Source organism: Oryza sativa, chromosome 12 (genome assembly GCF_034140825.1).
Source record: "Oryza sativa Japonica Group chromosome 12, ASM3414082v1".
Taxonomy (NCBI): domain Eukaryota; kingdom Viridiplantae; phylum Streptophyta; class Magnoliopsida; order Poales; family Poaceae; genus Oryza; species Oryza sativa.
Genome location: NC_089046.1, coordinates 4,763,340 through 4,779,964, shown reverse-complemented (window position 1 = coordinate 4,779,964; position 16,625 = coordinate 4,763,340). Strand labels below are relative to the sequence as shown.

Sequence of the window (16,625 nt, the reverse complement as noted above, 5' to 3'; positions counted from 1 at the left end):
CCGGCCGTGTCAGGGTCTTCGTCGACTCGGACGACAAGGTCGCCAGACCTCCCAAGATCGGCTAAGCTAGCTGTGCCCTAATATTTAATTTTAAACCCTTTGTATTTTGCATGAACAATAGAAACAGAAAATAATTAAGCCAGTGCGAGTAGTATGATCACTGTTTCACTATAGCAATAAGACGAGTAATATGTATTCCCGCTATAAATGACATATGCATCGTATGATTACTATTGTTTTCGAAATTTACATGGTTTTCACGGAAATCTGTTTAAGCCTCATTTGGGATGGAAAACTTCTACTGTAATTTTAAAAGAAATTAACAAATTCCAGTGAATATATCTTCTACGGTAATTTTAAAAGAAATTATCTGATTCAAGTGAATATATCCTATAGAATCCATGCCTGTTTCCTGCAAAATTCCTCCAAGAAAGCAAGCAGGGTTAAGCACGGGAATTGCAAAATCATTGAACCTCCTCATTTCACTTGTAATTTGTACAAAATTTATCATAAATAGCCTCGAAAATTAAGGCTTCAGAAAGAGTAGAGGTGGTGCAGCCTGGCCTTGTTCTCCTCCCACCAAACTCTCGCCTTCACCTCGCCAAACTTCTCGCGGCTGCGACAAAAGTCAACGATCGCGCACACGTCAGCACGGCACAAGTCAACGACCCGTACACGTCAGCATGACGCAATCAGTCACACACGCCATGGATGAATGAACACGCCGGAGCTGCGATAGAAAGTGCGGCGTACCTGAGCTCGACGCACCGGAGCTGGAGGCGGTGGCCGGGATAGGCTCCGACGGTGATGAACACGCCGGGCTCGTACTCCTCCACCCACTCCCTCCACGTCGCCGCCGTCGGCTGGTGCTGGTCGCGGACGGCGTCGTGCTCGCCGCCTCCGGTGGTGTTGGGCGCGGTGACGAGGCCCAGTATCGGCGAGCCCAACGTGCCGGTTGACCCGCCGCCGCTGCCGCTGGAAGGGCCACCGGAGAAGGTGGACGTCGACGGCGACCGTGACGACGACTCTGCTCCGTCGTCGTCGTCGTCGTCCTCCGCCTCGGATTGGCATGGGGTGGCCGGCAACATGGCCGCCTCCGCCGCGGCTATCGCCTCCTCCTCGTCGTCGTCGTCGTCGGGCTTGACGAGGCAGTAGAGCTCGGCGATGCGGTCGTGGTTGTCCGCCCACCAGCACTGCGCCGCCCACGCGTCGAACACCTCCTCCCTGAACCGTATCCTCCGTAGCCGGTTGCTGACGCCGTCGGCGCGCGGCGCCAGCGTCAGCAACACCCCCGGCTCCGGCTCCGCCACCCACTCCCGCTCACCCTCCGCCGCCGCCTCCTCCTCCGCGCCACCGCCTCCCGACAGAGCCGAGCAGCACTTGTCGCAGAACTCTTCTTCCTTACCTCCTCCACCCCCCTCCCCCTCCTCTTCCGGCGCGATCTTGGCGGACGCGGACGCCACCGCCGCCGCCGCCGCGGCCGGCGCGGCATCCTTGCATTGCCGCATCCGCCGCCGCCGCGCCAGCGCGTGGTCTCCACCTCGACGACCAATCAAGATCTTGGTGAAGTCGCTGATGACGTTGAATGACTTGGCGAGCCTGCCGCCGCCGCCGCCGCCGCCGCCATGGAAGCACACGTGCATCTGCCTCTGCCTCGCTCTGCTCGTGAGCGAGCTCGCTAGATTTGGGGGGAAGAAGACGACGAGGTGGTTTTGAAATTCAGTTCAAATGCGAGCAGCACGCAGTGAATGCGGGCGGCGTGTACGTGGGGGCAAATACGTGCAAAATTTATGGCGAAAATTTTGGATTCGAATTTAGTGCGTGATTGTACATTTTGGGGGTACAGCTAACGGCTACCGTCGAAATCACCGGAGGCGAGGCGAGAGAGAGACGCCGTAGGATCTGGACCGCACGCTCGTCATCTAACGGCTCTCAGATGGCCTCGTGCTGGAATTATGCAGATGAGTCCCTCCACGTTTGGGTCGCTACTCGCTACCATTAGCTGCGAGCGTTGTAGTTTTTGTGTATTACAACAACAACAACAACAACAACAACAACAACAACAAAACTGCGTGAAAAAAAGTTAAACACAAAGATAGTTTGGATCGTATTACTATCACTTTTAGTTTCCCGTGTGCTTTAATCCGGTCCGCAAGCTTATCATCTGATGGTACAAGTTGGCCGCGGGTTAAAATTATGCAAATGGGTCCCTTGTTCGGATGAGTGACGGTACAACAGAATGCGCTGTTTGGGGACAGGATTTTGGACACGAAGGGCCTGTTCACTTTGATGCCAAAAAAAACCTTATCAAAATTTGGCATTGCTAAAATTTTGGCAGGATTTCTTATATAGTTACCAAAATTTGGTAGCAAACTAAATGTAGCCATTTTTTGACAACTTTACCAAAATTTGGTAAGGTTGAAAATTGCATCAAAGTGAACAGGTCCGAAATAAACATCTGAAATTTCTGAATCTTGTGCTCCATTTGATTTGAGGACTCCTCTTTTGGTCGAGTACTAAATTTCAGGGTTTTTATTCAGGCGGGTGCAAATGCAACGATTCAGCAAATCATATCTCCGCTGAATAATTCATTAGGAATAATTCAGTGCTGTGGATGATCCCAAGTGAAATTTCAGATGCATCAGACCGTCAAAAACAAACACAAGCATGCAGGAACACATGTGTTTGGAGTTCCATCTTCAGAATTTCAGAGACTTGCACTAGAATTGCAAAACCAACCATCAAAAAGCACAAGATTCGTTTGAGTTGCCTATGCAATTTCCCCTGATTTCCTCATAATTCGAACAGGGGATCTTGATCAATCCTCTCTGTTTGCAAAAGAACATAATTCGTTTGAGTTGAAAAGCATCAGAACTCTCAAATTTCAATCCACGTTCCGAATCGAATAAAAACTCTAGAAGCCATGTTGAGCTGTAAAATTTACAATTAAAGATGTTTTGGACCTGGAAATTCTACTCTGTTCTCCGACTCGAAAAACACCAGGAGTTTTCAAATTTCAATCCATGGGTCCTTCGAAACAGAATCAAAATAACTCTGGAAACCGTGCTTACCTGCGAAATTTAAACTTTAAAAAAATTTGACGAACGGATGAAAGGGAACGTGTAAGCAGCTTCTGTGGTGTCGTCGTCCTAGTGGCAGTGGGGCCCAGCTGGCAGCTACATTTGGTCAGTGTGGCTGGCACGTGTCGGGGAGCCAACGTAGTGTGGCCGAATGCTGATTAAAACGGAATAGATCACTATTAGCACATAGGATTAATTAAATATTAAAAATTATAAATTAAAAATGAATTTATTTGGTTTTCTAAAGAAATTTTTATATTTAACTACTTTTTATAAAACGTATCATTTAGCATTTTCGAAAATATGTTTGGGGAGAACGATACTATCTCAGACAATTTATTGTGGCGAACTCGGCCTTATTAGGAGTATTTACTTGGCTTGCTTGTAAGTCAAAAGGAGTTGACTTTTAAAGTCAACATGGCATAGTTGCGCCGAAGTCATAGTGATGACAACCCTGCTATAGAGGCTTGTGGTCTTAAGAGCAAGTATAATAGGAAAAGATAGAGGGATAGAGAGGAGCAGGTGCTTAGCGAAGAACAAGCACTGGCACAAGCTCCTATAAACCTGCTCTATAAGATGGATGTGCAGGACGGATAAGAGTGTGGGATAAAGAGGGTTAAGGAAAAGACGATATATCTGGGTGAGTAGGATCTAGTAACAACATGTATAATGCTTGGCACAAAACGGCGGATGCCTCCGCTGCGCCACGCGCGTGAGACTCTGAAGATTGCATAACTGAAGAAACTTGAAGATTCAGAAATCAGAACGCGGCTGTGTGTTATACACGGGAGAGTGGATGAACGGTTGGGATTAAAGGATAACGGTTCGCTGGGATGGTTATGGAGATCCAAGGGCTACAAAGCGCCGCGACGGACTACAGATTGCTTTGTTTGCCGTACTGTAGTCATCATTCTTTATCGCGTAGCTCTGGAGTCTGGACTCGATATAAAGCCACGAAGCAGTCACAAACAAACTATGCGAAAAGTTTTTATTCCTCATTTCTTGTTCTTGCGCTGCACTCTATATGTTGTCAAATCCAGCTCGATTTCATCAATTACTTTACTATTTTGCTGTGTTAAGGTTCCTAGTTAGTTAGCCACTAGTCCGATTATCTGAATCTCACTTGTTCTGAACCAAAATCTGCTCGGTTCCTTTTTTCCTTCTTATTTTCTCTTCTTCTTCTATTCCTCCCTCTTCATCCGGTTCTTTTGTAACTCTTTATGCAACACCTTGACTACCATTAATACAATGGTTATAAGGTAGAGTCTCTCTACCTTTTTCAGTAAAAAAAAAATCTGCTCGGTTGCTGACAGGGCACCAGTGTTCGTGGTTCCGGCCTTCACGAGTAATCAAGATCTTGGTGAAGTCCCTGATGACGTTGATGGAAGGTGCATCTATGTGCCTCTGCTTTGCTCTGCTCGTGGGCTCGATATGTTGGGGAAGAGGACGATGTGGTTAAAAATTCAGTTCAAATGTACGCGCATAAGATAATTTTTTGTGTGCCATATTCCCTGGAGAGATTAACATGTAATTACATTCAAGATGTAAAAAAAGTAACATGGTTAAGAACATATGTTGTTAGTACAAAGTTAATCAAACTTGAATTACATCTCAGAGTTAAATTTCTGAACAACATACAACAATTTTAGAAAGTTCTCCTACTACCTCAAAGAAAACAAACTTCACAAAAAAAGTTTTACCATAATAATGTCTTAGTCCATGACTTAATGTCAGGTTTTTAGTCAGGTTTCTCTGCTGAATACATCAGACAACTTCCATCTTCACTCTTCAGAATTTCAGATTTGCAGTAAAATTGCAGAACCAATCATCAAAGCACAAGATTCGTTTTGAGTTGCAATGTAATTTTCACCTAATTTTATTATAAATTGAATTGAACAGGGGATTTTGATGAATCCCCTGTGTTTTTACAAAAAGAACATTACTGTATACATTCTTAGCATTTACATAGCACAAATTCGTGCAAAACCATGTTGATCACAACTTGGGATCAATAGATTACATGACTAGTAGTTCATCCAACTAGAAGCCCTGCAGCTATCTTATCTCGGTGCCTCGTTGGCTGGCCGCGTCGTCGTCGTCGTCTCCGCCTTGTCAGCGTCAGTCCGCCGCCCGGAGGGTGATCCGGCGGCCGAGGTTGCGAGCGATCAAAAACGGCGACCAGCTGCCTCCATCCTCCTCGCCGATCTTGATGTCTGCTCGGCTGCCCGCGGGATCGTGCGCCGGCGTGAGGCAGTAGCGTCCCAGGATTTCCCGGCGCCTCTCGAGGTAGCCCTCCTCGCCGCGGGCGGGGACGTCGTCGTCGTCGCTCTCCTCGTCGTCCTCCTCCGTCACGACGACCGCGGCGGTGGAGGGCTCTTCCTCCGGCGTGGCACGGCGGCGGGTCTCGGCTTGCAGCCGGATCTCCTCGTAGAACCGCTTCCTCTCGAAGTCCTCGCCGAGCACCTTGTCAAGATTGACGCCAGCGCCGTCGAGGAGGACGGTGGTGGTGGCGGCGGCGGAGTCGCCGGAGTTCCTCCTCCGCTGCTGCCGCTTGGATTCCTTCTCGATCCGGCGCTTCTTCTCGGCGATCCACCGATTCTTCTCGGCCTCCCGCGCCACCTGCTCCGGCGTCCAGTGCCGCCGCTTCTGCAGCTCGTACGCCGCCGCGGGGGCGATGTCCCACAGCCGCCTCTCCAGCTCGAGCAACTCCTCCTTAGTCGCCACCGGGACGACGGCGGCGGCGATGGCGGCGGCAGAGCGGCGGGGGAAGAAGCAGCTGGGGAGAATCCAAGACGACATGGCTCGAGTCGAGTCGAGTCGATCGATGCGGTTGTGATTTGTGAAGTTTAGGGCTAATAGGGGATTAGGGCTAATAGGGAGGGGATTTAGGGTTATATAGCGAGTCGGAGTCGGAGTCCGATTTGAAGCGGGTATCCGAAAAGCACGCGGATTCCTTCCGATTTATGAAATTTGGCGAGTTATTAATCAATCTATCTAATGCTGGCGGCAGTATTGATTGGACCACGTGTCACCTCTGAATTAACAGATAAATCCCAAACAACTTATTTGAGAGAGAAAAAGAATTAAGCTAGAGAGATAGAGGTCCATCGATCCATTGAGAAACACGAGAAGACGTCTGGTGGTCTCCTTACTCCTGGACTGACTAATTGTGCCAAATATATGCCGATTGGGCCGATGGACCATGAGACCAACTGACCAAGTTAGATCAAAGTCAACTAGACATGAATAATAAGTAAAATAAAATAAAAATACATAATCAGTATTTATGCATGTTCAATGCAAAATTAAATATTATTTAATATTCAAAATATTTTCTCTTAGGCTACATTTATTTATTCATTAAAGTTAAATGATGCTCCCTCTGTTTCACAATGTAAGTCATTCTAGCCTCTCTCACATTCGTATTAATGTTAATGAATCTAGACATATATATCTAGCTAGATTCATTAACATCAATATGAATGTAGAAAATGCTAGAATGACTTACATTGTGAAACGGAGGAATTATGACCAAATGCATTACTCTTTTACTTGATTTAGTTTTCAAATTTAGAAACCTTTAAATAGTCCTTGCTAGGAAGAATATGGGCATGTATAATCCGCGGAAAACGCCAGCTCATGTGTCCTCACTTGGAAGAAGCACTAAATAGCACACGCATGTTATATAATCAGAGGATGCGCCAACTGGCGCGTCTATTTTCTAGTATTATCTTTTAATGCTGGCTGTGCATGCAAACGATGATTGGGCCACGTGGCACCTTTCACACTACAAATAAATCTTGAAATTATACGAGAGAAAAAAATAAGCGCAAAAATATGGTAACAGTGCTGAAGTGCTGAACCATCTCCTGAGTCCTACATGGCTCGATAGAAAAAGGAAATAAACATCCATAGGCAAAAAGAGAATCAAACATGACTAAGAAAAAAAATAGACCTAGATACTATAGTTTACACAGAGAGAAAAGAGAAAATGCAAAGGAGAAGTGGGGAAGGATCTAGAAGGATTGATGGGGCTTAAAAGAATTTTACTAAGGAGCAAAATATCAGGTATAGATCAGTGGGGTCCGGTTAGACTTTAATTTTTATCAACAAGTATAATTTTTTCCAACATAGATACTTATATTAAATCCTTTAGCTCATAAAATATATATATATATTTGCAAACAAATGCCTTTTACTCCCTCCATTCCAAAATATAAGGCATAACCACCTCTAACCCAAAGACCAAGAAATAATTATTATTATCTTGTAGTTTGGATCATCCTAATAAATATAATACATGTATCCAATAGAATTAGAGAACATGAGAGTAGAGGATTTAAAAAAAGTAATAATTTAATGGAGAAAAGATCATAGTTAATTGCTTACATGCATGCATGCGTTATATTATGGAACATTAAAAAAAGTGGTTGTACCTTATATTATGGAATGGAGGGAGTAAAATATTATCACCTATTTTGTCAATTAATAGACAATACAATTATAATTTTACTCTACAAAGGAACCCTAAATAGTTCAGACAAAAAATAGAGTAAACTTAAAAGATTTTCAAAATTTAACAAAAGAAAATTATACTTTTAAAAAATTTCAAAATTTCTACTTTCTAATCACAGAAACAATGCGGACAGGCTATAACATGAGCGCGTCAAAAGACGCACGGAATTTCTATCTTTCTAAAACTAGCTTGTATCTCGAGCCATCTTATTGAGCCACATGGCGATATTAAATTTTGAGATAAATCTAAGAAAATTAAGCATAAGAAATAGGCAAAATAAAAGAAAAAGATAAATCCAATTTATAGAGACTTCCCAATTATCTATCCACTTTGATATAAATGTAGAGAATATCCCTATGAAAAGAAATACCAAGAAGCAAACAAAAGGCACATCATCCAGATTCCAGAGGTTTCCCAACATATTTTTCCCCTTTGCAATCTATCTATCTATCTATCTATCTTATGCTGGTTGGTTTCATGCTAGCTAATTGGTGTCTCTCACAATCCTTTGGGTGAGCAACCCATGGTGACATACAAGCAGCTAAAAGAGCGCCAGGTAAGAAACCCTCTCTAAAAACCTATCTTATGCTGGTTGGTTTCATGCTAGCTAATTGGTGTCTCTCACGATCCTTTGGGTGAGCAACCCATGGTGACATACAAGCGGCTAAAAGAGCGCTAGGTAAGAAACCCTCTCTATAAAACTGGGAAGCGCACAAGTTACGATGGTGAATTGAAAAGAGAGAGAATAAGAGCTACTCCATATGTGCAGATGGGCCATGCGGCACCATAATCCAACAATGCGTGATCAAACCAGTGCAAACACCTAAAAGAAGAGGGAAGAAAATTTAAAAAAAGGGAAAAAATACTTTTTCTAAAATTATTTGCAAATTATTCGGGGCAAGCATCATGACCACATATCTTATATTTCAATAAACTAAAAATGGTAAATAGAAAAATAAATGATAGGAACAATTTGCTCTTTTTTAAGATTGAATCGATCTCTATAACCCTGATAACAATTTTCTAAATATATGTATTTTTTTTATAATATAAAATAAATAATATGTAGATTCTAAATATATGTATTTTTATTTGTACTATAAAATAAATAATATTTAGATATTTCAACTTTTGAAAAACATTACAATTCTGATAAAATCAATAAACAATACTGGTGTTGGATCCATACATAGAGTCTTATCTAAGCACTCTGATGCTAAAAATCACAAAAAAAACTAAAATATTAGTATATTAACAATATATGGTTTTTAAAGGTTATACACATAGATTAATCAGTGGAAGCGCCAACCGGCATGTTGATTTTCTAATGAAATTCTATTGCTGGATGTTGGATCGGCATCCCGGTCCACGTGAGCCATACACTTACTGAACATGTGCACACGGTTATGAGGAGTAGGCGTGCCGTGCGAGTAGTGACCTTGGCTTGGGCATTTGTTCATTTATTATTTTTTATTAAAATTAAAACAAATGCAAATACTGATGAAAAATGGCTGGAGAAATTATTGGTGAAAAGTTGGAAGAAAAAGAGAGAAGAGAACAGAGAAAATGAGAATAATATTAAGATTATGGCCTTATCGTAATATAATATAGTTTGCTACTATGCTTGAAAATATTCAAATAGATATGAGCTGTAATAGGTTACATCTGAATAAGGAATAACCTTTTTTAATTAAAAAAAATGAGTTAATAAGCCCTCGACCTTTTATCTTATCCCCTCTCTACACATTCCTTTAGTTTACAATGTTTTAACCATTATTTTTTTCTTTTCAATATAACTATATTGAACTACTCTCGTACTTAACTTATGTGCTATTTTACTGATAAAAAATATATTTTCTCATTGTGAAAAAAATAGAATCAGATGTAAAATAAGGAGATATAATTATTTGACCAAATTTTGTAAAATCAAAATTTTAATTTTTTAGATAAAATTTCAAGTCAAATATGTGAAACCCGTATTATATTTTCTCCAAATTTCAAACCTAAACAGACAATCATTTTGGTGTTCAACATCTTGATGGAACTCTTGTTTGGAGTCAATAAATTTATTTATAAACTTTTTAAAATAATTATTTTTATTTTTTCAGTTTTTGATGGAAAATAATTTTGTCCATTTAGTTTTATTTTAAAGTACTTTATTTATATTGAGATTTATGTTTTTGATGTAAGTAGCGCATAATGAAGTAATTTTTTTTTAAAAAATCCAACGGTCAACTCACAACTGTTACCCCCATCCCAAATTTGTGGTCGTTTTGACTTTTTTTGCTTGCAACTTTTGACCATTCGTCTATTTAAAAAATTATTGTAATTATAAAATAGGGCAAGTCATACTTAAAGTACTTTTGGTAATAAAGCAAGTCACAAACAAAATAAATAATAATTTCATAATTTTTAATAAGACGAATAATTAAAATTTACAAACAAAAACTCAATGTGACAAGTACTTTGGGACGGAGGAAGTACATATATACATATAGGAGATCAAAATGATAACCCAAGGGTTTGGAATTTTCTCATAAGATGAGATAATCAGGGGTAAAAAACTCATAGGGTAAATATGGAGTTTTCTTCTAGTTTATAAATTATTGATCGTTTGGTATATGCATGCATATGAATATCTATCTAACAAAAAGGTGTGTGCAGGAGGGTCTTCTCGTGGTATTACGTTGTATCATCATATACTGCCTATGCATGTATTAATTTATGGACCGAAATCAATATTATTATATGAAAAATTTTAGTAGTATTATATTATCAAGTATAAATTAATTCAATTAATGGATCAACACATGAATTGATTTAAATGGTTTAATTAATTCCTCCCATGATCTTTTTTGAGTTCTTTTTGGTACATATATGTGCTAACCAAATGTGAAAGCATATAGTACCGGTTAGTCACTTGGTCTACACACCACATGGCTCGGTGGCTGGGTTTGTTTTTTGAACGTTGGTGTGTACGATTAAAGTGAATGCGCACGCACCAGTGCACCATGGCACCAGCACCAGCAGCAGCGAGCTAGCTAGGTTTTCCAAGATGATCGCTCCGTGGGAAAAGCAGGGAGTACGAATGCCATGCTAATTTAATGCAAGTTTTGCTCACCTCAGGTGTCACATGCTATGATGCTAATGCATGGAGGAAGATAAGCAAACTGTACTATCTAGCACATCCAGAGATGAATGTAGTATACAAGTAGTATAATATAATACACACCCACAGTTCCACACCAGCTTCTTAATTATTGCAATTTCCAACTAATTAATTAGGGCACACAAGAAATATATATATAATTGAGAAAATTATATATATATATATATATATATATATATATATATATATATATATATATATATATATATATATATATATATATATAGGGAGAGAGAGACCGTATATGACTCCAGTTAATTTACGTGATATCGCTTGGATGGTAATTGCAGGTTAGATGGGAAAGCATTGGCTGTTACGTCTTAGAGAAATTCCCACCTTGTACCGTAATTGATTCTAATTAATTGATTTAGGTGACATGATTAGAAGGTAAATTAATATGTTTTGTTTAACATGTCATTATATCCGATTGATGGTAAGGCCCCACAACATAAAATATAGATAGGATCTACGGTAATGATAGTATCATCCATCTAATCAATAGCTAGATCTTTTTAATTAACGTGGGAGCTCGTAGCTAGAAAGTGTCTGATTAGTATGATTAGTATAGGTATACATAGACAGAAAAGACAGAATAGATAGATAGATAGATAGATTAGAAACAAAATGACACGAGAGAGAAAAGGGCATTTTTATCATGGCAGCAAGTTGCAAGTATGACAGGTGCCTTCTTTCTTGCAAATGAAGCTAATTAGTTAACGGAATTTATCATGGCAGCAAGTTGCAAGTATTTGACAGGTGCCTTCTTTCTTGCAAATGAAGCTAATTAGTTAACGGAATTGCTAGTTTACTGTCGACAGTAAACGGGGGGAAAACTGTCGAATTTTTGACCGTCGGATTCGCCTTAAGATTAGTGCTAGCGCGTTGGTGGAAAAAATCTGCGCGATAACTGTAATTTGTGTTCTGCGTGGGGGTGGGGTTTGAACCCAGGACCTCATTCCCACCAGCTATATGTGGTAGCCACTTCATCTCTTGCAAGTTTTTGAAAAGTTTGCAACCCTAGTTATATTGTAGTTACATCGTAGTTACATTGTAGTTACATTGTAACTATAGTGTAACTATACTATAACTATATTATTATCTCTATATTTATTAGATATAAAGTTGCATATATTATTTTAATACATATAAACAAGTTATTATTATTATAGTATATAGTTCTAGTGAAATTATATACTGTAGTTAGATTTGAAAGTTTTCCTCCCAAAAAACACTCGACAGTTTTTTATCTAATCCCTTAGTTAAAGTACATATTTATTTTCTTAAAATACTATATTCAATTAGTCACATGTTCTTATTTTGCAAGTGGCTATGCAGTCTTAGGCTTTCTTCGATACTACAATTTGGCTTAATTAGTTCTTCAAACGGAAATCGAACAAGGTGATTAGCATAGGATTAGTTAAGTATTAACTATTATAAACTTAAAAATAGATTTAATTATTTTTAAAAGAAATTTCTATATAAATGTTTTTTTACGAATAATTCGAAAAACGTGCTCACAATAAATGAGGAAGTAGCCAAGCCCAATTGTCTATAGAGCGCCGAGTTAGCTAACTCCAACAGAAATATATAAGCAAACGATCAGCTAAATAAATAAATCATAACAAATATTGTTAGATTATCACAAAGTTCTAAAAACCTACATCAAAATGTAGATTTGAAAAGAGAAATGGAACTAGCACTATCTAAATGAGGAGGTTTCATTCTCCAACAACCATATAAGTTTCTTTATGATGAAAAGCAACAGTTGAAACATGATCTAATTTACAAATAAAATTGAAACACATTTCATGATAAGACTGAATGTAGAATATTATCGAGGGGGCATTTGCCCCCACTCACTTAAAATTAACTGGGGGCATTGGCCCCAACTTGCCATTAGATCAACGGATCATCCTCATTTGCCCCCACTCACAGTAAAATTGATCGGGGGGTTTGGCCCCAACTTGCCATTAGATCAAGGGATCATCCAAAGATTTATGTGATTTTAATGTAAAGGGAGAAATTACACATCACACAAGCTATATAGACTACATGGTTTTATTATCAACACTTCTACTGAAGATCTTTTTTACACCTATTATCTGGATATGCCACGGGACTATCCAATGAGTTTTGGTATTCAAATTGTGAAGGCATAAATTACTCAGCAGACAACATATACAAGCGAAACATGCACTTTTTATAAAGGACACTGCCACATAATGTCTCCTCCACCCCGGATTTTTTTGGTAGGATCATGGCCAACAGAGCAAAAGATGAGATGTATGCGGTTGGATGGTGTCATGCTGATATTGATAATACTACATGCAAGAGTTGTGTTACCGATGCACTAAGGAAAGTTAAGGTGGTTTGTGCTTCAAAGATGGAGGCTATCATCTTTTATGACTTTTGTGGCATTAGAATTTCTAGTCACATTATTAGTTTCAGTAGTTCTAAAGACATAGACCATATAGCATCACATTGCGACCCATCTTTCATTCAGAACCAATTATATGTTAATGTTGTCCTATCACTTATTTCTGCTGTGACAAATAAGGCAACTAACTTGCCTACAAGGTTCGCCACAGGACAGGAAAATCTCATAGCAAAGGCTAAGACTACACCATATATGCCCTTGCAGAGTGCTCATCCGAGTTGACAAGTTTAGAATGACAGAAGTGTTTCAATGATATTGGTTATGCACCAAACTGTAAGCTGGGATCAAAAGGTGCAAGAGCATCAATAATTTGGTGCAATTTCCGCTACCAGTTGTATCCATTCTTCATGGGCCTTCCAATGCTGAACATGTCCATAGATCAATCTACATTCTAGGTTGAAGATAAGTGGAGCAAAAGACGAATATTTTTATTAGATAATAACTTTTCTTTAGTAAGTCATAGATTTTGTTTGGCTTATACCCCAGTTGAGCTGCATGTGGGGGTGGAGTTGAAGCTTCGCTAGATTTTGTTTTCCGCTGCAGTTTTTCTTTATGGTGAGGACTAAGTGCCTCTTATGTAAGTATTTATCACTTTGGTTATTTTGATGAATCTGTATATTAAATTGTTAGTTTGTGTAACTCGGTTGATTCCTGGGCGAGGATTTTAATGCACAAATTAGTTCGGAAATTACTTGTAAATTTCTGGGCGTGACATATATGCAGGAGCACATCATACAAAACATAGAGCTGCTCTCATAGCGGCAATAGTAGGCCGAGTGTTGTGGTCATCATAGTAGTCCTAACACTAAGTTTTTTTTGGGGGAAGAAACGTGTGTCAAGAAAACACACAAAGCTCTCAAGTAAGCACTTAATTATAAAATATTGAACAATAATACGTAGTGCATATACTTCATTCTAAGATAGACTTTTATGGAGATTGTTTCTAAACATTTAGATGCAGAACTAGTTAAGGGTGAAAATATTATTGAAGGCTCTAATGATTTAGGAGGTGAAAATAAAAGGATTATTGAAGGCTCAGGTGATTCAGGGTGTGAAAATGATACTTGCAAGGTATATTTTCTGCTTATTACTCATGTTCTAATATTGTAGTCTCCATAGTTTGAATCACTAGCTTTTAGCTATCCAATGAATGCTGTTTTGAAGAATTTTCGCATGTCTATTTATAACAGACACAATGTACTTCTACCTTGGTTTCATTTGATGAAATCACATCCAATGCTCAAGGCAAGAAGATTGCCCTATTCTTGGATTATGATGGCACACTTTCGCCAATCGTAAATAATCCTGAGATGGCATTTATGTCCCCTGAGGTAAGTCAAATAAGAATATTTGGCAATTAAATACTTGTAAATGCATGTAACAATTATTTATGTTTAATTCTAATTACTGTTAGATGCGTGAGACCGTGAGGGATGCAGCGAAGATTTTTCCAACTGCAATAGTCACCGGGAGATCCCGCAGAAAGGTAGGAACGATCAACCCCTTTGATTGACGAGCTATACTCAAATTATTACTATATGTGGTAGATCAATAATTGTGAGTTTTGTCTTTCTGACTCAGGTGTTTGAATTTGTAAAACTAGTAGAACGCTACTATGCTGGGTGTCACGGGTTGGATATCATGGTATCAAAGGGCTGATTTTGGAAGTACTAGTGAAATAGTAAGTACTTGCAACATTTTAGAACAAAATTTTCATAGTACTCTTACAATCTCTTACAATTTATTATACTTGAAGGATTTTCAAATCAGCTTTAAGAAACGAGTTCTATCATCTAGGGACCTTTTCCTTGATATACCCTGTAGATTGTCAAAATGTGTGTACTCTAGAGACATTTTAGAAGCAACTTTGAGTCATTTTTAGATATCTGTGCTAATTATTTGGTATACACATTTTTAAGGCACCCTAATTCACCAAATGTGGAAGACATTTTCTTGAAAACGTGTTTGCCTCTCTAGAGGCATTTTTAGATGTTTAATTAATTTGAGTAATAAGTGAATATAAATAACGAAAGACAGAGGTACAAACCATGATGTGAGGTTAAGATGCTTAGTGTATTGAATATAAGGTTGGCCTTAATTTTCCAAAAGGACTTTAGATTGAGGAAAGATCATAGCAAAAAAAAGCACATAATTAACTATTGGCTTTTTCACCCAGTTTGCTAGTCGTAGAAATTAACCTCACTATGATGTTTGTGTTGTAGTGTAACTTCATGCTTAGTTTTTAAAATTTCTGTTTCTAACTTCTACACAGTGAAGAAGCCAATCCCTTCTAGCCTGGGAGAAAGTTTGTCCCTATGATTAGTCAGGTATAATCTATATTTCTAATAAATGCAAAACGATGACTTGTGCAATTTTATATGAATGTATAATACAATATTGTTACAATTTTACTATAAAACATGTTTTGAAGTCTATAATTGTGCCTATTGGAAAAATTGAGGGGGCAATGATCGAAGACAAAGAATGTTGAGGAGAAGTAAAATATGGATCTACTTTTAGTTTTTTTTTCTTCTTTTATCAATTTAGGTCAAGTTTAACAAATGATGCTTGTCTTAACTATAGGATTGGGAGTTGGTTAAAGAAATAGTTATTAATGCACTGAAAGATGTCCTAGTCTTGAGATGAAACCCGGGAAAATGGTACGAAGATTCAATACCCGGTATTTAACTTATAGTCCATTTCAACGATGTTTTACATAACTTATATAAAAATAAAATTTTTAGGTTCTGGAAGTTCGACCTGAAGATGTTGCAGACAAAGGTAAAGTGATCAAATATCTTATAGGGACACTTGGGCTAAATGACTCTAATGTTCTCCCAATTTACATTGGAGATGACGAGACAGATGAATATGCCTTTAAGGTTCTATTCATTCTCAAACATAAATCATGACGAATCTTAGATTTTAAGGTTTCAGTTGTATTTAGGTGCTCCGTGAGCAGAAAAATGGGTATGGTATCGATGCAATATTTGTATTGGTAATCATCAATGTGCCATCGAAGTTGGTGTCATTAGATCAGGGGCGGAACAGGAAGTAGCATGAGTAGAGTCCAAGATCTACCGCTTAAGTCGACAAACAAAGTAAATATTATCGAGTGGGCATTTGCCCCCACTCACTATAAAATTGACTGGGGGCCTTGGCCCCAACTTGCCAATATTATCAAGTTGTATTTGCCCCCACTCACTTAAAATTAACTGGGGCATTGGCCCCAACTTGCCATTAGATCAACGGATCATCCGCATTTGCCCCCACTCACTGTAAAAATGACCGGGGGCTTTGGCCCCAACTTACCATTAGATCAAGGGATCATCCAAAGATTTATGTGATTTTGATGTAAAGGGAGAAATTACACATCACACAAGTTATATAGACTACATGATTTTATTGTCAACACTTCTACTG

General features: G+C 39.0%; 1 protein-coding gene across 1 annotated transcript; it reads right to left on the bottom strand.

Moving 5' to 3' along the window:
- Positions 1-443: 443 nt before the first annotated feature.
- Positions 444-1,758, bottom strand: LOC112937412 (putative protein Brevis radix-like 5). Its single transcript, XM_026022027.2, has 2 exons — positions 754-1,758; positions 444-616 (listed from the first exon to the last, which is right to left on the bottom strand). The coding sequence occupies exons 1-2, from the start codon at positions 1,641-1,643 to the stop codon at positions 535-537; spliced, it is 972 nt and encodes a 323-aa protein (XP_025877812.1). The 5' UTR covers positions 1,644-1,758; the 3' UTR covers positions 444-534.
- Between the last annotated feature and the right edge of the window lie 14,867 nt (positions 1,759-16,625).